A 26692-nucleotide genomic window follows, 5' to 3' on the forward strand; every position below is an offset into this window, starting at 1 on the left:
GGGGCGGTCTGTGCGTTCCGCCGCGTTGGCCGTTAGCGACAAACTATGCGGCGCCCTCGCTACAGCAGATATGTCCGGCCCTGCCAGGCGCGCCGAAATGGCCTCAAAGCGCCGCTGCACCGATAAAATACGCCAAAAGTTGGCAACATTACCGTTAAAGATACCTGCGCCGCCAACGCCTTACCACCACAGCAGAATCTAAGAATCACTTTTTCGAACAGTCGTTGTTCTTACCACTGCAATAACAGTGCATCATAGCAATTACAGGGTTATGTTAGATGATATTTCCATCCAGCTAATACCGTGTAACGCAGCCTTTTATATCTAAAACAGCCTGAATCATCTGTGCATTCGAGGTCATTTAAGAGTTGTGTTCCTAGTAAGTTGTCCAGAAAATCCATTAGCAAACAAGTAAGCCATGGATAACTAAGGGAATTAAACTCCCTTAAGAGAAGGAGATAACGTTATATAAAAGCCACAATAAGCAAAGATTCGAAATTAATTAACTACAACAAAAATACTATAATCTTACAGAAAAGTCATTAAAATGTCAATAAGTATGTACATCCTAACAGAAGATTATAATCATATGGGATACTGGCAAATAGGAGACACAACAGCCAGTAAGTGTTCACGATAGCATAGCAAAAAAAGTAAATGACAGTGCAAATACTTTTAAAAATCACTTTTTAAATGTAGCATCAAGAATAAAATTAAATATTTCGATTGAGGAAGCAAGAGAATACATTAAAAATGTCATTCCACAAGACTTTAAGCAGCTATAAGTACCACTAAAATCATTCACCGAAATTAACAGAATTATAAAAATTCTAAAAAACAAAAGTTGATGAAATTTCAGACACAATTCTGAAAATTTGTTCTGACTTAATAGGAATAATCTTTACTGATATATGTAATGCATCACTGGCATAGGCAATTTTTCCAGATGGATTAAAATATGCAGCTGTTAAACCTCTTTGTAAGAAAGCTGACAAGAAAGAAAAAATTACAGTCCAGTTTCCTTATTGACTTTTTTCCAAAATATTCGAAATAGTAATGTATTCAAGAGTACCCTCACATTTAAGAAGAAACAATTTACTCACCATATCACAGTTTAGATTCCAAAAGTGTTGCTCAACTGAGAATGTTGTTTACACTGTCACTGTCAAATATTACAAGCCTTAAATAATGAAATATCGACTTGTATTTTCTGTGACCTTTCTAAGGTTTTCGATTTTGTAGATCATGTTACACTCTTATAAAAACTCAGATTTTGTGGAATTGATGGTTTCACACACAACTGGTTTGAATGATACTTAACAAATAAAATGCAAAAAGTTGTGCTAAATAATTAAAAAAATGTTGGAACTTCAGTTACTGGGAAGAAATCGCAAAGCGAATCCCACAGGGCTCAATTTTAAGTCCACTCTTACTCCTTACTGACGATCTTCTACTTAACATGCAACACGCAGAACTGATACTTTTAATAAAGGATTCTAGTGTTGTAATAAATCTCATTAGAGAGAAAACAATAAAAAGGATGAAATTTCTGAAATAATTATTAAATAGTTGATCATGCACTTCTCCTTCATGAAATTCGTCATAAAATATCCGTTACAGTTTTAGAAAATAGTGCTGTCTCTACCTCCTACACCAGAGGAACAACTTGCCTTTATTACCTGTTATTACATCTGTTAGTTATTCAGAGGAGTTCAACATGCAGCAAAAAAATTTTTATCGGTTGCCTAATGATATAAGGATTCAAGGCTTTGCAACTACAAGTCTAAGAAGTCCACCTTGCATAGGGTATCGGATGGGTCACAGGTGGCAGATAGTGAACGTTCCATCAGATATGGTGTAGAGCCGTGAATACAGAATAAGGAGTCCCAGACCAAGGCAAAAGTGAAACCATATCCACTTTGCATCTGTCTTGTAGCAAGTCGCAAAGTTCTCAGCATCTTTTCAGCAGTGGTGCAGCTGAAATTTATATTCTGGTACTAACCCTTCCAGACTTAACACTTAGTTCACTCAGTGAGTCTGCTCAGCCCTACTTGACCCCAGGTACAATCTTCATGGAGAATATTGATAATCACAGTATTACCCCAGGTGGTCAATCCACCACCAGTATTACTAGCACCACTAGTCTTTCGGATTCTGGGGCAGCTAGGTTAAAATGCAGTGTGATTCAACACAGGAAGTTGGAATCCTCTGATCAACTTAAAACCAAAACAAATACATTTTTTGCAACAGTTAACATACAAACACTTTTACAACCAAGTAAACTTCATAAATTGGGAGATATATTAAAAGAACTGAAGTTTCAAATTTTGGCACTTCAAGAAACATGAATTATGGACAGTAACACGATGATTTCTGTAATTATCGTCTTTTTAAAAGTAAAACTGATAAAAGAACATTTTGCAATACACCACATATGAGAATTGTTTTTGCAGTCCCCAAAAGTATTTTAAATTCAATGACGGAGGTAAAACCGATTAATAAATAGGGAAACGTTAGAAAATATCATTTCGAAAATTCCCTCAAAACATGTTAAAGTATTGATGGTTGATTTTAATGCTCAGTTAGGTAAAGGGAAAAAAATTTAAGAAAATGGTGAGTGGATTTCTTGTGCATAAGTGGACAAACCAAAATGGTCAAAGACTTGCTGAGACATGCAAAAATTTTAACCTTAAAATCATGTCAACACGTTTTTTTAAAAAAAACCTTCTAAACAAAAAGTTGGTGGGCACAGAATACATTTATTGGGAATTTCAAATAGATCATGTAGCAATTTCATACCCTAATTACAAAGAAGTTTTAAATGTCTAAGTTAAGAAAGGGGCTAATATTGATTCTGATCATTATTTAACGTGAATAAAAATAAAACTTCAACCTCAAAAACTCTTCAAACCAATAAATGTTATCCCAAAATTTGACACTGCTGAAATAACCCCATCTGTAACAATCGACCCTGACAAAAAACAATCCAACAGTTGGCAAAGCCTAAATGAAAAATACATCAAAACAGCACAAAACTTAATTTCGCTTCGAAAGAAGCAAAAACACCCTTGGTGGAATGAGGATTGTGGAACAACAATTAAGTCTAGGAATGAGACATTTAAAAATTAGAATAGTAACAAAATTGAAAATACACCAAAAACCATTATACATACAACACCCTTCTAACTGTAAGAAAAGAAATATCTAAATTAATTCGACAGACTAAAAGAAATTACAAAAATGCTCAACATTTAAAATTCGAGGAAGAATTTCAAAAGAAAATTACAAGGAACATTTATAAAATATTCAAAACAAAACTAACCGGTTGCCAACCTCAAAGTCTTTGCTTCATAAATGAAAATGGCGGTTTGGCTCTTAACAACCAGAAAAAGTGTAAGGTACTTGCTAATTACTTTGAAAAACTTTTAAAATGTCCAGAACTAGCGTACGAATTCCAATCACGGAAAACTAATAACACCAACCCTAACTCTAAAGAGCCTGACGAAATCGAAATAACTAAAGAAATTGAGAGACTTTAAAACAATAAAGCAGATGATGCTATTGAAGAACTACTAAAATAGCTGGCCCTAACACCATAAAAGAGGTCACTCAACTAATAGGACATATCTGGCATACTGATAAAATACCTGAGGACTGGGAAAATGCCTAATTCATCCATTGCATAAAAAAGAAGATAGTACAGATATTAATAGTTACTGAGGAACCTTTCTTCTCCCAGTCACATACAAAATTCTCTCGCAGTGTTTAGTTGATTGAGCCCAAGAACAGTTGCAACACAGAACTGGTGAATACTAAGCAGGCTTTATTCAAAACACATCCTGTCCAAAACAAATTATTAATTTAAAACTAATCCTTAGACGCCAATGGATTACCAGTAACATTATCGTCTGTACATTTGTGGATTTCAAAAAGGTCAACGACTTAGTTCATTGTGAATCTCTTCACCAAATTTTAAAGAAAGAAGAGCCAGATAATAAAACTCTAACACTGATTAAGAAAACGAAAACTGAACACTAGCTCTGAAAAATTCATGGGAGAAAATTCTGAGCCATTTGATTTAAAGACTGGTGTTAAATGGGTAGATAGATTCTCTCCATTACTGTTTAACTATATTTCAGAATGGCGAGTGCAAAAGTCGAGTCAAAATATAGATCAATAAATCAAATTAGGCAGAAGTTATATTAGAGTAGATTTCCTCGCCTTTGCAGATCATCCAGCACTTTTAACTAGGCATATTACCACAGCTCAAAAACAAAATTGAAATTCTTAAAGAAGTTGAGAAAAACGTAGGACTACAAATATCATTCGAAAAAACGGAATATATGACATGCAACAACCAAGCTCCAAAATTTGTGAACACGAAACTGTGAACGCGCCACTTTTAGATGGCAATGCAGTTTGCAAGGAACACTTTGCATGGACCTTGGTTTCACAGCCGCAGTTGCCGAGAGGCTCTAGGCGCTTCAGTCCGGAACCACGCGGCTGCTACGGTCGCAGGTTCGAATCCTGCCTCAGGCATGGATGTGTGTGATTGCCTTAGATTAGTTAGGTTAACGTAGTTCTATGTCTAGGGGACTGATGACCTCAGATGATAAGTCCCAAGTCCCATAGTGCTATGAGCCATTTGATTTGGTTTCACATTTCATAACAACATACATCATACACGAAAAGATATTTTCGTATTGTTTAATAACTTTTGGCATTCTAAAAACATAACCTGGTACAAACTATCCGCATATAGACAATTATGTAGATTTTTGTTAGTTCGGTTGCCACGTAATCGTGACTCAATTAGTTTCATGATCGAAATAAGCCTATCATTCACATATGTTGATTGCAATATTGTATCAAGTTTGCAACCTCATTATGGGGACGTGGAACCCCTTCCCAAGGAAAACAATGTAGAGCTCCTGCAATGGTTTATCCTAAAAAAGTTTGTCTTTTAAACGTTAATTGCGCTAGGGATCGATCGGTCCCGTCTGCACAAGTAGAGGAGCGCATTCAACTGAAACATCAAACAGGCTCGAAAGCAACTCAAAGACAAGTGTGGGACTGGCAGTGTCCTCATAACGTTTAGACTACTGTTCCTGTAATTCCTTCAACGCCGCAATGAAGTCGCGGTTTCTGTAAAGCCCATGAGCTCAGAGAAATGGATGGTTTTTTGGTCAGTCACCCCTTCCACAATGCGATTTTCTTTTTAAATGCATCCCCACCAAATCATAAATCATCTTTCAACGTCTTACTGTCAAGTCCACTTGCAGTGAAAGGTCTGGAATCGATTCTGAATGTCCTTATTTCCCTTCCTGCTTTTCTTTTTGCTTCAGAAACTCAACAATACAGGGTCTTAAGACAAAAAACAGCTGCAGTTATGCACCTGGATTTAGCCTACTTTCTTTGCAGTAATATATAACGTCTCCATACTCTTCGTTCAATTCCGTTTAAAGCTGTTGCAACTGATCATGTAATAATGCTTGGAACTTCAGAAAATTTACTATTCATACCACTAATTTCATCTGTGCTCCGTACCTGCTAATTTAACAGAAAAGGCATTTTGCTGTACAGAACAATCAGTGCCATACAAATTTGTCGATCGTTGTAATTTTTTACTCTTTCTTCAAAAAATAAATATTACTCTTTTTGCATTGTGTTGTAGTACCATCCATAACAAATCTGTAATACCCGTCTATTATGTGACTGTATGATAGATATTGAGAATTTTCTTCCTTTTCTCCTGTGATTTCCATTCATTTTCAATGGTTGGGATGATAGATCGATAGACTGCCTCTTTTTGCGCAACCAACCACTGGACCTTTGAACTCATTTATGCTACGAATAAATAGCGAATGATAAACAGCGCTGATATCACTATTCTGCGGAACTGAAGAAAGTCGTGCCGACCGCAAAATACCACACCTAATACTGGAAGAAAGAGCGTCGCATCTTACTGCTAATGAAATGTTGCGCTGTATCAAGTACAGTAGTTTCGAGGAGGACCGCGCAACGCTGACATGTGCGAGACAGGCCGAGCCTCGGACTGCACGCATACAGAACATCGTGCGTGCGTCAAGTTTTACACGCATGTTCTACATGATCAGAGGAAGGGAAGAATGCAACGAAAAACTCACAGGGCCACATCACGTATTCTCATTGGTTTATTTTGTAACCCTTGCAGTACTGAAATCCTTACCTGTATTTCCAAATACATCTCTAGCAGTTCCCAGTGCAGTGTTTTCGCTAACACACTTAAGCTCAGTGACTGCTTTAATGACAACAATAGTCAGTCGACCTGGAACAGTATCACAGCAATGACAAGTGCATGTCTCACAATAATTACTTGGAAGATGGACATTTGGTATATTGGCTATATTGACAAAAGAAGTTTCAAGAAGGCTTAAGCAGTAAAGTTTAAACCGGCGATGTGTGTCCAAAAATTATGAGATATTAACCGTATTTTCGTTGCTCTTTGTGATAAAATGCTGACACGGTGATTATATTTTGTTGTAACTATACTGGAAGTACCAAAGAATTTGAACTATGTATCACTGCATACTGATGCCTTACACCACATCTATAACTTTTTTGCTTAACTATTGCTTAACCATCATTGTTCCTTCTAGTCCCATTGTTGAGCATATTATACCTTATTTTGTTAATTTTTTGGGCTTTGTTACTGTAATACGCATCCAGTACTTGCATAATTCTCAACAATTCTTTTGTACATACCTGCAGCTGTATCATAACAAGCGTGTACCTACAAGACCTAAACCAAATTAACAATTACAATAATATATAGCTTAAATTGATTGTAGTATCACTCGCTATCTGTACTTTTAGACCTTTATATATGTTTTTACAGTGGGACTGTGAATAATATACAGGCTGTTTCAAAAAAGAGTCATCCAGTTCCATTAGACTATATCTTCTAAATGAATGAAGATAGGAACTTGATATAAATTGTAGTTTTTATTTCCCAAAGAACAATCCGATTTACATGTCTTTCACTGGCATGAATATAGACGTTCGAAGCACTTTTTTTACAGTTAAGATTAGAATTAAAGTATTAACTTCTTTTACAAATTTTCGCTGTTCCCACGACGAGAAGCACGACAAAAATCCAGATGTTGTCTTAAAAAAGGCCAGGGTTGGCACGCAAAAAAGTGTTCTTTCACTAGGATAATGCACCATCCCACACATAAGCGAAAACAATGAGGAAAATGCATGAATCGGGCTTTGAACTGGTTCCTCATCCACACTATTCACCTGACTTAGCAGCAAGTGATGTCTTCCTGTTCCCTAAATGGAATGTTTGGCTTTCTGGGAAGAAATTTTCATCGAACGAGGAAGTCGTAGTTGCAGTCAACGAATATTTTGCAGAGTTTGACAGAACCTATTTTTCAGATGGAATGAAAATACTGGAGGATCGCTAGACTACGTGTATATCCCTCAAAGTAGACTATGTCGAGAACTAAGGTGAGCTGTTTACGAAACCAATCATTTTTCTTCCATTTTTACCAGACTTATCAAACCACCCTTGTATATGCCCGTTACGGCCGGCGGTGCAGTGCAGCACCCTCGACAAAAATCCTACACCACAGGTGTAATTGAGCTACGCATGTTGAAACTCAAAACACAAAATGCCTTTTGTTCGAAGCAAAGTGTGAGGTAGCCGCGCCAAGTAGAGCACTACCAGCAACCACATGATCCGGCAGTAAACAGCTGTCTCAAAGTGGATTTAGTTTTGAAATGGCAATATAAAATGCACCCCTAGTTATTAATTTCATTCATAATATAGTCTTGCGAAATTGTATGAACCTTCTCGAAGCACCTGGTGTTTTGTCGTTAGTTCTCCTCGATATGGAGTCTGTAGTGCGCGATTGACCATACAACCATTTTCATCATATAGTAACATTTCGTAATTAGCTCATCTGATGAGACATACTGCGAAACACGTCGAGAAAATAGAACAATAACAGACTCCAGTTACATAAATTCTTCTGTGATTCAACATTTCTTGGAGGCGATTGCTGACAGCTGATGAATATTTCATAAAATACGTGGCATGTGGATGTCTATATATCCTTTATTGTCGCTACCGGTTACAATTAATAGCCATAACTACAGTGTGTGTCTAAAGGAAACAACATATAGCAACCAGAAGCGCACTATCAGCTGTGCATAAAGTTGTATAATCAAATATCTGTTAAAGCCGATATCTAATTATAGTATCACGTCACGTCATATCAATATGGCAATGTTATAGAGACGGCCCCAACAGAACTGCTGAACATCAAAATAACAAACATGAATCCATACTCAAGAGTTGGTGTGTCAGGTGTAAAAGCACGGTTATAACTAATCATATACTAACAGTAAACAAATCAAACAGTAATCCACTGTAGATGTGTGTTATAAAAAGTAAAACATGGTAAAGATATAGATAACTGCTGGTTCATGCATGAAAATTACTAAGATATATTTCAAAACATCGGCTGTAGACAAAGAAATTTGATAAATATATAATATGAAAGCACAAGTCAATTTTACGGGAGTATAATGAAGCAAGAAAAAAAAATTGTAAACTCTCACAGCCAATAGTGTAATAAGTTAAAAAGTGTAATAACATAAATAGATATTTAAAAACAGACAACGAAAATATAGAAAGAGTGAGTAGTAGCACTACATTCTGATATCGTAACTATATTATTAAATGTAAAAAGGAAAGTTGTGTGCTATTGTTTGCTGGGAGTGCCGAAGGGACGTTAAGCCGACTAACTGAAAAGCTTTTTCTCTATTTCACGCAATGGCGCCTTACCTATGCGAAGTGTGGGAATTTTTGGTTTTAAATACATGTGATAAGCATGCACTCGTAGTCCAGGGGAAGCCGGCACGGTAGTTCACCGTGTTCGGTCAGAAGGTTAGCTGCCCTCTGTAATAACTTGAACAGGTGTCAAGGGACGTCAACCCCGGGCAAATGCAATGAACATTAACGAACGAAATGAGATTAGCAAAAAAAAAAAAAAAAGGGTAGCGTCTATGATGAATAATCAAAACATCCTCGGTCTCGGGTTCGAAATTCACCACAGCTTAAATTTTGATTAATAATCAGCATTGGCAACCGAAGACTTCCGGCATAAGAAGTTACCCTCATTCTACCAACGGCCTTGTCAAAGAGGGTAGAGAAGCGGATAGAGGTTCAGAGCACGCTCTTGGACTTGGGGTGGGAAACTGGCGGAAGAATCAACAATGATCAACGACATGAGGATGCAGAAGGCAATGGAAACCACAGCATTAAAGACAAATAATGTGTATCCGCAGGGCATGTGGCCTGCAATTGAAAAAGTGACATGATGATCTCATTGGCAAAAGATTTCGGAATAGTTCCTCATTCGGACCTCGAGGAGGGGATTGCCAAGGGCGAGGTGACCATGAGAAAGAAAGAAAAACGTCCTTCGAGTCGGGGCGTGGAATGTTAGAAGCTTGAACGTGGTAGGGAAGCTAGAAAATCTGAAAACGGAAATTCAAACACTCATTCTACACTCCTGGAAATTGAAATAAGAACACCGTGAATTCATTGTCCCAGGAAGGGGAAACTTTATTGACACATTCCTGGGGTCAGATACATCACATGATCACACTGACAGAACCACAGGCACATAGACACAGGCAACAGAGCATGCACAATGTCGGCACTAGTACAGTGTATATCCACCTTTCGCAGCAATGCAGGCTGCTATTCTCCCATGGAGACGATCGTAGAGATGCTGGATGTAGTCCTGTGGAACGGCTTGCCATGCCATTTCCACCTGGCGCCTCAGTTGGACCAGCGTTCGTGCTGGACGTGCAGACCGCGTGAGACGACGCTTCATCCAGTCCCAAACATGCTCAATGGGGGACAGATCCGGAGATCTTGCTGGCCAGGGTAGTTGACTTACACCTTCTAGAGCACGTTGGGTGGCACGGGATACATGCGGACGTGCATTGTCCTGTTGGAACAGCAAGTTCCCTTGCCGGTCTAGGAATGGTAGAACGATGGGTTCGATGACGGTTTGGATGTACCGTGCACTATTCAGTGTCCCCTCGACGATCATCAGTGGTGTACGGCCAGTGTAGGAGATCGCTCCCCACACCATGATGCCGGGTGTTGGCCCTGTGTGCCTCGGTCGTATGCAGTCCTGATTGTGGCGCTCACCTGCACGGCGCCAAACACGCATACGACCATCATTGGCACCAAGGCAGAAGCGACTCTCATCGCTGAAGACGACACGTCTCCATTCGTCCCTCCATTCACGCCTGTCGCGACACCACTGGAGGCGGGCTGCACGATGTTGGGGCGTGAGCGGAAGACGGCCTAACGGTGTGCGGGACCGTAGCCCAGCTTCATGTAGACGGTTGCGAATGGTCCTCGCCGATACCCCAGGAGCAACAGTGTCCCTAATTTGCTGGGAAGTGGCGGTGCGGTCCCCTACGGCACTGCGTAGGATCCTACGGTCTTGGCGTGCATCCGTGCGTCGCTGCGGTCCGGTCCCAGGTCGACGGGCACGTGCACCTTCCGCCGACCACTGGCGACAACATCGATGTACTGTGGAGACCTCACGCCCGACGTGTTGAGCAATCCGGCGGTACGTCCACCTGGCCTCCCGCATGCCCACTATACGCCCTCGCTCAAAGTCCATCAACTGCACATACGGTTCACGTCCACGCTGTCGCGGCACGCTACCAGTGTTAAAGACTGCGATGGAGCTCCGTATGCCATGGCAAACTGGCTGACACTGACTGCGGCGGTGCACAAATGCTGCGCAGCTAGAGCCATTCGACGGCCAACACCGCGGTTCCTGGTGTGTCCGCTGTGCCGTGCGTGTGATCATTGCTTGTACAGCCCTCTCGCAGTGTCCGGAGCAAGTATGGTGGGTCTGACACACAGGTGTCAATGTGTTCTTTTTTCCATTTCCAGGAGTGTAGGTATAGTAGGGGTCATTGAAGTGAAATGGAAAGAAGACAAGGATATCTGGTGAGATGAGTATAGGGTAATATCAACAGCAGCAGAAACTCGTATAACGGGAGTAGGATTCGTTATGAATAGAAAGGTAGAGCACAGAATGTGTTATTGCGAACTGTTTGGTGATAGGGTTGTTCTTATCAGAATCGTCATCAAACAACCACCGACAACGATAGTTCAGGTACACATGCCGACGTCGCAAGCTGAAGACGAAGAGACAGAGAAAGTATACGAGGATATCGAAAGGGTAACACAATACGTAAAGGGAGATGAAAACCTAATACCCGTGGGACTGGAAGGCAGTTGCAGGGGAAGAAGTGAGAGAAAATGTTACAGGAGAATATGGGTTTGGACAAGGAATGAGAGAGGAGAAAAACTGAGTTCTGTAATAAATTTGTGCTAGTAATAGCGAATACTCTGTTCAAGAAGCACAAGAGAAGGCGGTATACCTGGAAAACGCTGAGTGATACTGGAAGATTTCAATTAGTTACATCATGGTCAGACAGAGATTCCGAAATCAGATATTAGACTGTAAGGCGTACCCAGGAGCAGATATAGACTCAGATCACAATATAGTAGTGATGAGGGGTAGGCTGAAGATTAAGGGTCTAGTCAGCAGTGGCGTAGCGTGGTTGTAAAGGTTGGGGAGACTCTACAGTTATTAAAGGGAGACAAAATAGTACGATAAACAATAATTTAAACAAATGAAACAAAATGCATCAAATAAAACAACAAAAAGAACATCTACTACTACTACTACTACCACTACCACTACCACTACCACTACCACTACCACCGCCACTAATAATAATAATAACTAACTTGTTCAAGAAACGATGACAAATTTGTAGAACTCCAGCAGCAAGAGAAGAGCACTTATATTTTCTTGTACACAAATGCAATGCGCCTGTCTTTTCTTTACACGAATAAGTCTATAACTCGGTATACAAAGATCTGATCACTGGATAGCTCTCCAAGTAGTGTCTTTTCTATTGCTAACGTGCTCAAATACGATAGCCGGGTGTTGGATATTGAACTCCTTAAATAATTCTTCACTCGTTTACGAGTACTCTTGCTTCGTTCTATGATTGCTATAATTGCAGGTAGGGTCAAAACCAAACGCAGGAACTTCGTTGTTTCTTCATAAACAGAGCTTAAATCATTGTTGACAATGTGTTTTAAGAGGATTCTTGGAGATTGGAGATAAGTGCTTTTTCTCATCAGCGTATATGTTACACAGTTCATTCTCAAGTTGTTCTTTTTCGTAAAAAGGGTACTGTTCTAATAACTGAAGCAGTTTCAACTTTGGGAATTCTTTTTGATATTTTGGGAAACACTTTTCGTTCAGAAGTTCAACAAACTAAATTTGGGATAAAGTGTTTAAATCTTTCCGTCCGAACAATTTGCAAATCCAGTATCTCGTAAGTTAGTGCCCTGAGAGATTTCTTTTGACTGTCACAGATTGATAAGTTGCCATTCAAACACAAGCTGCATTTAATGCATTCAAGAACGAATGTTTCCGTTCTTAATTGTCATAAGTTTCTCAAAACAGTTCTTATTTCGTCGTGCTAAGCAGTTATACTGACAAATTTTGACTGAAGAACGTTAAAGAGATGATCAACATAAACAAAGCACCCACGGTAGAAGCAAAGCAAGTAGACAAACGTAGGATCATCCATTCGTCGTTTCATTCCCATAGCACAGCTCAAAGATTCTGGTTCCCATTGAGAGTCTATCATCAATTATGTAATTAAAAACACTATATAACTCTGAGAAATGACTAGATATTGTTGAAACTACCCTGGAAAGAAAGTTTCAGCAGGTGTTTCTTGCATGTGGCAGTTTAAATCCTTCCTCAGTTAGCAATACAGTTCGTTTTAATGATTTGCTTACAAACATGCGTACTTGTCATATGATTTTAGAGGCATGCAACAGTATTAAATTCAGGTGATGTGCGTAACAATGAATAAACAGCGCATAGAGACAGAACTGCTTCACCAATTGTTGTAGTCCTCTTTCCCTGCCCGCTATTACTGAAGCGCCATCATATGTTTGGCTAACCACTTTTCCTTCCACATTCCATTCTTTCAATACTGCATGAATAATGTTTGACAAACCTTCAGCAGTTTTATCTCCAGAAACATCGTAAAATCCAACGAATATTTCCTCAGTTTTGTCTGCAATACAATCCCTGAATATTATAATCATTGTCTCTTGCACGACATGTCTAATGTTTCATCAGCCTGACTCGAAATAAATTGCAGTTCTGAATTTCAGATTTTATTTTCTCATTAACTGCCAGAGTCATCACTTCTATTAAATCATTCTGTATATCTGGAGAAGTTCCTTTAAAGGTTACAGATGATGACAGATGGTCTCAGACTAACTGCTCTCCTTGAGCTAGTAAATCTAACAATTCCAGATAGTTACCGTTGTTGGTAGAGGATTCGTCTTCTCGATGGCCACAAAACGCTAGTTCTTGTTTACAAATAAATACAATTGCCTTAATAAGACGAGCCAATACTCTCCTGTTGGATGCAACTTGTTCGTCATATTTGGTGCTGTCAGGCGAGCGGCTTCAGAAAAGGCGTGCTCAATTCTACTTTTACCCAATAACTGAAATGATTCTTTTTTCTGCAGGTGACGTTTTGATATCTGATGCTTTTGCGTTTTTCTGTCAAAGATCTTTATGGTACAAATTCCCTCATTGCACCATTCCTTTTCACCACAAAACAGGAGACATATATAACAATATAATCTGTTATTAACCGCATTCGCACACACAGGTATACTTTTCGTACCAGGCTGTCTGAAAAGTGCGCTTTTGTTTAGCTTCACCTAAAACTACACTGAGTATAGGAGTAGGTCGTTTGTCTTTCAGTTCCCACTTTTTTCGTTCGTTAACGTAGAAAAAGGCGTTTTTAATAAAAAAAATTATAAGTTGTTCAGTTGCTGGCGACACGATGAAAATATGCACTAAAATCACACAAGAATGACTATGAACACAAACCGCGCGACTGTTCACTTCCATGTTAAAAGCCAGCATAGAAGCGGCAGAGACTAGTCTCGATACCTGCTAGCAAGTGAAGTGCACCGGCCTTCGTGGAACAGGGGAGGTGGAGGGGAGCCAAGAATGCCAGGTAAGGGAAGGGTGGCAGAGACTGGGAGCAGTCGAGTCTCAAAACAGGCAAATACACCGATACTCAGGGTGCGGCGCGGGCTACAAACCTGATGTCTTAGCACATTTAGAGCTCTTAGTAGAATGTTGTTTATATTTTTGTTATGAATTACTATTGCATCTTTTTTAAGCAGGAATATAGGGAAGACTATGTCTCAAAGTCTCCCCTCACGCTACGCCACTGCTAGTCAGAGTACGGTAGGAAGTGGGATACAGGAGCACTAAGGAATGAGAAGATACGCTTGAAGTTCTATGAAGCTGTAGATACAGCGATAAGGAATAGCTCAGTTGGCAGAACAGTTGAAGAGGAATGGACATCTCTGAAGAGGGCAATCACAGAAATTGGAAAGAAAAACATACGTAGAAAGAAGGTAGCTCCGAAGAAACCGTGGATAACAGAAGAAAGGTCGCACGGGATTAGCCGAGAGGTCTGAGGCGCTGCAGTCATGGACTGTGCGGCTGGTCCCGGCGGAGGTTCGAGTCCTCCCTCGGGCATGGATGTGTGTGTTTGTCCTTAGGATAATTTACGTTAAGTAGTGTGTAAGCTTAGGGACTGATGACCTTAGCAGTTAAGTCCCATAAGATTTCACACACATTTGTTTTGAACAGAAGAAATACTTCAGTTGATCGACGAAATAGGGAAGTACAAAAATGTTCTGGGGTGTTTAGGAATACAGAAATACAAGTCAGTCAGGAATGAAATAAATAGGAAGTGCAGGGAAGCTAAAGCGAAATTACTACATGAAAAATGTGATGAAACGGAAAAAGAAATTATTGTCGGAAGGACTGACTCAGCATACGGGAAAGTCAAAATAACCTTCGGTAACAAAATAAGCAAGGGTGGTAACATTAAGAGTGCAATGGGAATTCCACTGTTAAATGCGTATATGTGGAAGGAGTACATTGAAGGCCTCTAAGAGGGAGAAGATTTGTCTGATGCGATAGAAGAAGAAACAGGAATCGATTTAGAAGAAATAGGGGACCCAGTATTAGAATCAGAATTTAAAAGAGCTTTGGAGGAGTTGAGAGCAATTAAGGCAGTAGGGATAGATAACATTCCAGCAGAATTTCTAAAATCTGCAACAAAACGACTATTCACGTTGATGTGTAGAATGTATAAGTATGGCGACGTACCATCTGACTTTCGAAAAAATATCATCCACACAATTCCGAAGTTGCAAGAGCTGACAATTGCGAGAATTATCGCACAATCGACTTAACAGCTCAGGCATCCAAGTTTCTTACAAGAATAATATACATAAGAATGGTAAAGAAAAGCCGGCCGCGGTGGTCTAGCTGTTCTGGCGCTGCAGTCCGGAACCGCGGGACTGATACGGTCGCAGGTTCGAATCCTGCCTCGGGCATGGGTGTGTGTGATGTCCTTAGGTTAGTTAGGTTTAAGTAGTTCTAAGTTCTAGGGGACTTATGACCTAAGATGTTGAGTCCCATAGTGCTCAGAGCCATTTGAACCATTTTTTGGTAAAGAAAATTGAGGATATGTTAGATGACGATCAGTTTGGCTTTAGGAAAGGTAAAGGCACCAGAGAGGCAATTCTGACGTTGCAGTTGATAATGGAAACAAGACTAAATAAAAATCAAGACTCGTTCATATAATTTGTCTACCAGTAAAAAGCGATCGACAGTGTTAAATGATGCAAGATGTTCGAAATTCTGAGAAAAATAGGGGTAAGCTATAGAGACAGATGGATAATACCCAATATGTACAAGAACCAAGGGGAAATAATAAGAGCAGATGACCAAGGGCGGAGTGCTAGGATTAAAAAGGGTGTAAGACAGGGATGTGGCCTTTCGTCCGTACTGTTCAATCTGTGCATCGAAGAAGGATTGATGGAAGTAAAACAAAGGTTCAGTAGTGGGACTAAGGTGCTAGATGAAAGGATATCAATGATAACGATTCGCTGATGACATTGCTGTCCTGGCTGAAAGTTAAGGAGAATTACATGATCTTCTGAAAGGAATGTACAGAATATCGATTGAAAGTACATAGAAGAAAAGCGAAAGTATTGAGAAGTAGCAGAAATGAGAACAGCGAGAAACTTAACATCAGGATTGATGCTCACGAAGTCAATGAAGCAGCAAAATAACCGTTGACGGACGGAACAAGCAGGGCATCAAAAGCAGACTAGCAATGGCAAAAAGGTCATTCGTGGCCAACAAAAGTCTACTAGAATCTAACATAGGCCTTAATTTGAGGAAGAAATTTATGAGAATGTACGTTAGAGCACAGCACTGTATGGTAGTGAAACATGTACTGTGGGAAAACCGGAACAGAAGAGAATCAAAGCATGTGAGATGTGGTGCTACAGGTTGAAAATTAAGTGGACTGATAAGGTAAGGAATGAGGAGGTTCTGCGCAGAATCGGAGAGGAAAAGAATATGTGGAAAACACCGACAAGGAAAAGGGACAGGATGATACGATGCCTGTTAAGACATGAGGGAACGACTTCCATGGTACTAGAGGCAAAAACTGTAGAGGAAGACAGAGATTGGAATACATCCAAAAGTAATTGAAAGCGTAGGTTGCAAGTGCTACTCTGAGATGAAGAGGTTAGCACAGGAGAGGAATTCGTGACGGGCTGTATCAAACCAGCCAGAAGACCAATGTCTCAAAAAAAAGTATGGAGGTCTATAAGGTGTATGTATAGTGTAGTTTCATGTTTGTATTTCATGGTGACAAAGAAGGGGAAGCATGAAACCCGGTGCCGGCACATAGCCCACTCCTGTTGAACAGAACCAAGGGGGCCACCGAGCGTAAAGTCCTCATCCCATGGGTGGATCTCCGTCAACAGTGTCACATGCTCTCACTTCATGAGACGATGTGGAGAGGTCTGCATTTTCATCCAGGGTATTGGCGGAAGCCTAACGATCACGGACTTTACTCCTCCTCCATTTTGCCTTGATGGCAAAGGGAAAACTGCGAACAGCGCGTGGTGTAATCAGACGGTAATCCATCCAAGTACCAGGCACTCCCTACTTTGCTTAACTTCAGTGATCTGATGGGAACCGAAGTATTCAACGAGGCAAGTACTTTGGCGCGTTTGTTGGTGAGTAATCATATTACAGCTTGACATATGGGGTGTTGGATTCAACATACAATAATATAAAATGTAATAACTTCAGGCGTAGTTGATATATTTATTGGTAACTTAAAATGGTTTCTGTGTTTGCTTGTGGCAGTTGACACAGCGTGCTTTTTTTATTTCTATCCGAGAAGTCGAGTACCAATTGTCATGCTGTAGCCTTAAAATCCTTTAGTAGTTCTTTAGCAATTATCTATTTTCGAGGCAGGCAAACCAAAAAGATTTCTCTCTGATATTGGCCACTATTTGTCAGTAATGAAATTTCCTTAATAGCGACATACTTTCAAAAAGCCTTTCAGCCCCTATTTTCACCCTCTTGGGAGTAGAATTTCGGACAGTATAAGATCCGCACCATCCCCAAACTTAGTTTCTATTCTTAGCAATAGATTTAGCTTTAAAAATGCTTTCATAATAAAAAAATTTCATCAAAAATCTCATCCTCCATCCCCTATTTCACCCCGTTATGGATTCAGTTTCCAAAAACACTGAAACATTTTTTATTTGTAACCGAGAAGTCAGATAGCAGAGTTCATACATGTAGCTTTAAAATACTTCAGTAGTTCTTTAATAATGAAATGTCTTCAAAAATAACTTTCACCCACTATTTCACTCCAACAGAGTTAAATTTCCAAAAAGGCTGAAACACACATTTCTTTGTTTATGATCGAGAAACCAAACACCCGTTTTCATAGGGCTAGCCTCAAAACTGCCTTAATAGCAACATTTTTTTAAAGAAACACTTCATCCGCTATTTCTACCCTCTTCGTTAGAATTCCGAAAAATCCCTCCTTAAACGATGCCTACAGGATAAGATCCACACTTTGTCCCAATTTCAAGTTTAATCCTTAGCGGTTTGGACTGGGCGCTGATGAATCAACCAGTCAGTCAGTCAGGACATTGTCTTTGATAAATAAAGATATACGAGAGCTATCCACAAAGTACATTACGTTTTGGAAATAAAAATAAATAAAGTATTGAAAAATTTTTTTATTATATACAGATGAAAGCCACACTTAAATACTACTTTTCTACATAGTTGCCATTTAAATTAAGGCACTTATCGTAGCGATGGAAGAGCTTGGAAATTCCTTCGTCGTAAAATTCGGCCGCCTGCGCCTTCAACCACGTGGTTAACTCCTCTTGAAGCTGTGCGTCGTCATCAAAACGCTGCATAGCCAACCACTTCTTCATTGCTGGGAATAAGTGGAAGTCGCCCGGTGCCAGGTCGGGACTGTACGGCGGATGAGGAAACAACTCTCACTTAAAAGATTCGAGAACTTCACGAGTGGCATTTGCTGTGTGTGCCCGGGCGTTGTCATGAATCAGCAAGATCTTTGAGCCCAACTTTCCCCTGCGCTTGTTTTGTATTGCTCTTCTGAGGTTGTGCAGAGTTTGGCAATACCTTTGAGAGTTTATTGTAGTGCCTCTTTCCAGGAAATCCACAAAAATCACACCTTTTCTGTCGCAAAAGAAGAGGTAACCACGTGGTTGAAGGCGCACGCGGCCGAATTTTACGACGAAGGAATTTCCAAGCTCGTCCATCGCTACGATAAGTGCCTCAATTTAAATGGCAACTATGTAGAAAAGTAGTATTTAAGTGTGGCTTTCATCTGTATATAATAAAAAAAATTCCAATACTTTATTTATTTTTAATTCCAAAACGTAATGTACTTTGTGGATAGCCCTCGTATCTTGGAATATAGCTGACAGGTAAGTTGAGCAGGCGAACCTTTCTGATGAAATAAAAAGTAAAAGGAAAAGAATGTGAAGCTAAAATATAGAAATATCGGTGGCGAGGCGTCATATAAAATGTCAAATGTCTAATAACTAGCACAGCATTGTGTTGGAGCAAAAGCCGGCCGGTGTGGCCGTGCGGTTAAAGGCGCTTCAGTCTGGAACCGCGTGACCGCTACGGTCGCAGGTTCGAATCCTGCCTCGGGCATGGATGTGTGTGATGTCCTTAGGTTAGTTAGGTTTAATTAGTTCTAAGTTCTAGGCGACTGATGACCTCAGCAGTTGAGGCGCATAGTGCTCAGAGCCATTTGAACCATTTGTTGGAGCAAAGATATAGATGATAATGTGAGAAATAGAATTATCGACCAAGTAATGTCACAAGTGATTCCACGCAACGTAGAGGTAAATATATGGTGTAAGTGCAACGTAACTGAAGCTACTAACATGTGCTGACGCATGCCCGCAGGTGATCTTCATCTTCTCGCTGATGGGGTACGAGGAGATGCTGCCGGGCGAGTATGTGTACCCCGCGTGGAGCATCAGCGTGGGCTGGGTGCTGACCGCCTCGTCCCTCGTCTGCATCCCCCTGTACATCATCTACATGCTCATCACCACCCCCGGGACCTGCCTGCAGGTAACTGTCACTCTGATCCGTCAATTCTACCATCGGAAACCCATCTCTCCTAACCCGTCTCTAAGGAATCGGCTCATCGAGTAGAGTATGGTGTTGAACAATTGTGGGGCAGTACAAAGATCCTGACTGGAAGTCATAAAACGGCGTAATTTTCCAATATATCTAATTTTATGGATTAGATTAAGAACAAATATCTAACCGTGCCAATGTGCATCACATAAGACTGTCATCCTCCTATTCAGTCATGAATATTGCATCACACGAGTAATTTCTGCATATTGTACTCATGGAGTCAAATGTCTGCCGTAATATCAAGTAGTAGCTACAGCCATAATCATCATGAGGCATGGATTTCCACATATTCAGCTATCATACTGCCGCACGAAAGGATTTCTTCACACTTGTTGCTAAACATACCTAACCCTGATGTCATCGCGAGTGTTTCTTCCACGCTGCGATTGAATGTGAGTTGTCTGTTGAAACTGTTGGCTCCGGTACAGTGTGCTGTTACAAGCGAGAAGATCTCTACCATAACCTGCAGGAACACGATTCTGAATATTTGTGACCAATTTTATTTCGAATGGGTACCACATATACCGTGCGCTTTCTTTCACAGAAGATATTCTCGCTATCCTCCAGTCTGTACCTAACTGCATTCTTTGCTTCGATGCGCACTCCTCGCGTCCCTGCTATCAGTTACGCAAGTATTGTCTTGTTATTACTACCAGTAGTACACACATCACACACGGTGGTGTCAGATTTGTGAGTTCTTGCTATTCATCAATTCGTTAAAGGACTTCCTGTATTACCCTAATTTTCCTGTAATGCGTCAGGGTAAGTGGTGTGATTTTAAGTGCAAACGCTCTCCGTGCTGTTAGGAATATCTAAGTAGTATTCGGATATATTTTCATGATCTGTAATCGTCTCGACATTCCTGACATTCAGTGCAACAGTGGCAACTGCTGTAGACGATAGATCAGTAGATTTCGCTCCACAAATCCTAAAACGTGTTGATCTCTTACAGGCTATTTCTAAGACTATAAATAGCCACTAATGTGACTGTCATATGCTTTATCTGAGTATGTGAAAATGTCTTCTAACAAATTTCACGATATGTATATAGTTCATACTTCATGTTAAACTGACTGCGTTATAGTATTTGCCGGATATGTAAGTTCTCACATCTCGAGGAAGGTAAGAGTATACAGTCAAGTGGAAATCCGTAGTAGCAAGTTCTCGTTATACTTTCTCGCGTGTCTCAATCGTAAAGAGGGTGTTCCATGTACACCTCTCTCTACGATCGCGTAAGTCACTACCGTGCCTCAACGATCACAATGAAAGTGAAATGATCGTACAGCATTGTTGGCCGGCATGTCCCATTGGGGTTCTACCGCCAAGTGCAGGTCTCATTTCATTCGGCGCTACATTGGGGGACTTGCGCCTGATGATGATAGATGACATGATAAATGCAACACAACATCCAGTCCCCGAGCGGAGAAAATCTCCTACCCGGCCGGGAATCGAACCAAGGCCCAGTGCATGGGAAGCAAGCACGTAACCACTCACCTAAGCAGGCGGACAACGATCACAATAATGTGACGGTACCAAGGCAGTGTTTGCTGCATTTTTCATAGGTGAATTTCAGATCTTGTGGATCTGTCGTGGTGTCACAAAGTCATTTGGCTTGTCTAATCAAGTTTCGCCATGCCATTGCCATGGTCTCACATACTGAGTCCATGAACAACATAGTTCAAGGACACTGTTTAGCGTCTGAGGAATCTCTACAAACTTAGGTAAATTATGAACAGTAATTAAAGAGATTCTTCAAAGCTTTATAAATGCCGGGTCTTGCAGATCTCATTAAAAGTTCTCCGAAATAGCTATAAAACAAGTGAGATTAGAACATGCAACGCCAAACAGCTTGATATCAAATCGCCTGACAACGAGGACCGACACTTACACTCAATAGACGAATGTTGTATAAAATGCCTGAAATATGATACAGGTTTCTTGTTATACATAGCCCCACAGCTAATGTAACGGAAAATTATGACTCCCTGATGTAGTTGCTATCTTCCATACAATACTCCCTACATGTTAGGTATTGATGCTAATAATTAGTAACGGGTTGCTATGACGTTGCGTAAACAGTACGCACCGATAACGAGAGGTCTGCTAGTGCAAGGCATCTGTGCTCTGTCTCACGCGGAAAAAAACCCACGCAAGATATCTGTGACGAAAAAACACAGTCCTCGCCTTTTCTGCTGTTATAATCTAAAGCCGCGAACAGGCAAACGTAATCGGATTTCACACGGAAAAGGGGCTCGTTCCTCTTCAGATCACGCAAATAAAAGGTAAAGTACCGCTTATCCACGTCCTTTTCGAAATGAGAAGCTTAAAGGTATTGTACTCTCATTGTAACTTATTTCTCAAAGAACAAAACAGCAATCTACATGAATCGTGTAATTGTTGTAAGTGAGGAGAAAGGTTCTGTTTGGAATACTAAGGACAAATATTGTAAATTCATAAAATTGTTTCAATGCAGTGTACTAATGTGGTCTCAAATGTTCTTGGCTAATGTGAAGGAGTGAGTAACAACAAAAGTTGAAACTGTATCAGAGTTACTCGTGGATTGTACATTTAACGTAATATGCTGCAAACACTTGCAACTTTTTAAAGCTATGCAAATCGCTGTAATAGCACATCATTAAATCATATTCTATGTGGAATGCTGCTCTTTGTGTTATAAAGGTCGATCGGAAAGTTCCAGTTTGAAGGTGTTGCTGCAGCGTAGATGCAGCACCGACATGTAGGCTTGGGATTAGTGTGGCATTCGTGTCGTTCCAGAATGTTTTCAGTAAATGCGGAAACGTGAACTGTGTTAACGTTATTACTAAGTGCGTCCAAACAGACGAACGTTTTGTTATTCCTTTCTTGCCTGCCGAAGAGCAAACACCGGTAGACATCCATCATAGAATGAAGAATGTACACTACTGGCCATTAAAACTACAACACCACGAAGATGACGTGCTACAGACGCGAAATTTAACCGACTGGAAGAAGATGCTGTGACACGCAAATGATTAGCTTTTCAGAGCATTCACACAAGGTTGGCGCTGGTGGCGACACCTACAACGTGCTAAGATGAGGAAAGTTTCGAACCGATTTCTCATGTACAAACAGCAGTTGACCGGCGTTGCCTGTGATGCCTCGTGTGAGGAGGAGAAATGCGTGTCATCACGTTTCCGACATTGAAAAAGGTCGGATTGTAGCCTATCGCGATTGCGGTTTATCGTATCGCGACATTGCTGTTCGCGTTGGTCGAGATCCAATGACTGTTAGCAGAATATGGTATCGGTGGGTTCAGGAGGGTAATACGGAACGCCGTGCTGGATCCCAACAGCCTCGTATCACTATCAGTCGAGATGACAGGCATCTTATCCGCATGGCTATAACGGATCGTGCAGCCACGTCTTGATCCCTGAGTCAACAGATGGGGACGTTTGCAAGACAACAACCATCTGTAGGAACAGTTCGACGACGTTTGCAGCAGCATGGGCTATCAGCTCGGAGACCCTGGCTGCGGTTACCCTTGACGCTGCACCACAGACAGGAGCGCAAACGATGGTGTACTCAACGACGAACCTGGGTGCACGAATGGCAAAACGTCATTTATTCGGATGAATCCAGGTTCTGTTTACAGCATCATGATGGTCGCATCCGTGTTTGGCGACATCGCAGCGAACGCACATTGGAAGCGTGTATTCGTCATCGCCATACAGGCGTATAACCCGGCGTAATGGTATGGGGTGCCATTGGTTACACGTCTCGGTCACTTCTTGTTCGCATTGACGGCACTTTGAACAGTGGACGTTACATTTCAGATGTGTTACGACCCGTGGTCTACCCTCCATTTGATCCCTGCGACACCCTACATTTCATCAGGATAATGCACGACCGCATGTTGCAGGTCCTGTACGGGCTTTTCTGGATACAGAAAATGTTCGACTGCTGCCCTGGCCGGTACATTCTCCAGATCCCTCGCCACTTTAAAACGTCTGCTCAATGGCGACCGAGCAACTGGCTCGTCACAATTCGCCAGTCACTACTCTTGATGAACTGTGTTATCGTGTTGAAGCTGCATGGCAGTTGTACCTGTACACGCCATCCAAGCCCTGTTTGACTCAAAGCCCAGGCGTATCAACGCCGTCATTACGACCAGAGGTGGTTGTTCTGGATACTGATTTCTCAGGGTCTATGCACCCAAATTGCGTGAAAATATAATCACATGTCAGTTCTAGTATAATATATTTGTCCAATGAATACCCGTTTATCATCTGCATTTCTTCTTGGTGTAGCAATTTTAATGGCCAGTAGTGTATACTGGGTGGCATGTCTGCCGAAAACCGCCGTTGTAGAAATCTGCGATGGAGTTTGCTGATGCATCGTGCTAACGCATGTCCCCCTGTCGCAAATGCCGTAACGCCTTGATCTCTCCCGTGCTTTCAGTCCCTTGAGTAAGGCATTACAGGGACTTCTGACGGAAGAGGATGCGCAGCAGAAAGTTACCGATTTCTTCACGCACCAGGACACGGTGTTTTACCAAACAGCTACCTTCAGCCTTGTGCGTCAGTGGGAAGTTTGCCTCAATGCTCACAACTATTTTTCCTGATTGTCATACCGGTTCTGATAATACGGCCTTCGTACAGAAGCTTTTGATAGCTCCTTACACATTCTGGGAAATTAGAATTTTGTTTCCGTAATTTTGCGTGCTGAACATTTCTGTTTCTACTAAGGCAACCATTGTTGTTGTTGTGGTCTTCAGTCCTGAGACTGGTTTGGTGCAGCTCTCCATGCTACTCTATCCTGTGCAACCTTCTTCATCTCCCAGTACCTACTGCAACCTACATCCTTCTGAATCTGCTTACTGTATTTATCTCTTGGTCTCCCTCTACGATTTTTACCCTCCACGCTGCCCTCCAATACTAAATTGGTGATCCCTTGATGCCTCAGAACATGTCCTACCAACCGATCCCTTCTTCTAGTCAAGTTGTGCCACAAACTTCTCTTCTCCCCAATCCTATTCAATACCTCCTCATTAGTTACGTGATCTACCCACCTTATCATCAGCATTCTTCTGTAGCACCACATTTCGAAGGCTTATATTCTCTTCTTGTCCAAACTAGTTATCGTCCATGTTTCACTTCCGTACAGGGCTACACTCCATATAAATACTTTCAGAAACGACTTCCTGACACTTAAATCTATACTCGACGTTAACAAATTTCTCTTCTTCAGAAACGATTTCCTTGCCATTGCCAGTCTACATTTTATATCCTCTCTACTTCGACCATCATTAGTTATTTTACTCCCTAAATAGCAAAACTCCTTTACTACTTTAAGTGTCTCATTTCCTAATCTAATTCCCTCAGCATCACCCGATTTCATTTGACTACATTCCATAATCCTCGTTTGGCTTTTGTTGATTTTCATCTTATATCCTCCTTTCAAGACACTGTCCATTCCGTTCAACTGTTCTTCCAAGTCCTTTGCTGTCTCTGACAGAATTACAATGTCATCGGCGAACCTCAATGTTTTTATTTCTTCTCCATGATTTTTAATACCTACTCCGAATTTTTCTTTTGTTTCCTTTACTGCTTGCTCAATATGCAGATTGAATAACATCGGGGAGAGACTACAACCCTGTCTCACTCCTTTCCCAACCACTGCTTCCCTTTCATGCCCCTCGACTCTTATAACTGCTATCTGGTTTCTGTACAAATTGTAAATAGCCTTTCGCTCCCTGTATTTTACCCCTGCCACCTTCAGAATTTGAAAGAGAGTATTCCAGTTAACATTGTCAAAAGCTTTCTCTAAGTCTACAAATGCTAGAAACGTAGGTTTGCCTTTTCTTAATCTTTCTTCTAAGATAAGTCGTAAGGTTAGTATTGCCTCACGTGTTCCAACATTTCTACGGAATCCAAACTGATCTTCCCCGAGGTCCGTTTCTACCAGTTTTTCCATTCGTCTGTAAAGAATTCGCGTTAGTATTTTGCAGCTGTGACTTATTAAACTGATAGTTCGGTAATTTTCACATCTGTCAACACCTGCTTTCTTTGGGTTTGGAATTACTATATTCTTCTTGAAGTCTGAGGGTACTTCGCCTGTCTCATACATCTTGCTCACCAGGTGGTAGAGTTTTGTCATGACTGGCTCTCCCAAGCCCACCAGTAGTTCTAATGGAATGTTGTCTACTCCCGAGGCCTTGTTTCGACTCAGGTCTTTCAGTGCTCTGTCAAACTCTTCACGCAGTATCATATCTCCCTTTGCATCTTCATCTACATCCTCTTCTATTTCCATAATATTGTCCTCAAGTACATCGCCCTTGTATAAACCCTCTATATACTCCTTCCACCTTTCTGCCTTCCCTTCTTTGCGTAGAACTGGGTTGCCATTTGAGCTCTTGATATTCATACAAGTGGTTCTCTTCTCTCCAAAGGTCTCTTTAATTTTCCTGTAGGCAGTATCTATCTTACCCCTAGTGAGACAAGCCTCTACATCCTTACATTTGTCCTCTAGCCATGCCTGCTTAGCCATTTTGCACTTCCTGTCGATCTCATTTTTGAGACGTTTGTATTCCTTTTTGCCTGCTTCATTCACTGCATTTTTATATTTTCTCCTTTCATCAATTAAATTCAATATTTCTTCTATTACCCAAGGATTTCTATTAGCCCTCGTCTTTTTACCTACTTGATCGTCTGCTGCCTTCACTACTTCATCCCTCAGAGCTACCCATTCTTCTTCTACTGTATTTCTTTCCCCCATTCCTGTCAATTGTTCCCTTACGCGCTCCCTGAAACTCTTTACAACCTATGGTTCTTTCAGTTTATCCAGGTCCCATCTCATTAAATTCCCACCTTTTTTCAGTTTCTTCAGTTTCAATCTGCAGTTCATAACCAACAGATTGTGGTCAGAATCCACATCTGCCCCTGGGAATGTCTTACAATTTAAAACCTGGTTCCTAAATC

At 40.9% G+C, this 26692-nt stretch overlaps 1 protein-coding gene across 1 annotated transcript in view; it reads left to right on the forward strand.

Moving 5' to 3' along the window:
* The window catches only part of LOC126446060 (sodium-dependent serotonin transporter), a 507897-nt gene that overhangs the window by 465510 nt on the left and 15695 nt on the right, over window positions 1-26692 (forward strand). The window contains exon 12 of the mRNA XM_050090978.1: window positions 19497-19664. Coding sequence (XP_049946935.1) covers window positions 19497-19664 — 168 coding nt within the window. The remainder of the gene's footprint in view (window positions 1-19496; window positions 19665-26692) is intronic.

This window comes from Schistocerca serialis, chromosome 1 (genome assembly GCF_023864345.2).
Source record: "Schistocerca serialis cubense isolate TAMUIC-IGC-003099 chromosome 1, iqSchSeri2.2, whole genome shotgun sequence".
NCBI lineage: Eukaryota > Metazoa > Arthropoda > Insecta > Orthoptera > Acrididae > Schistocerca > Schistocerca serialis.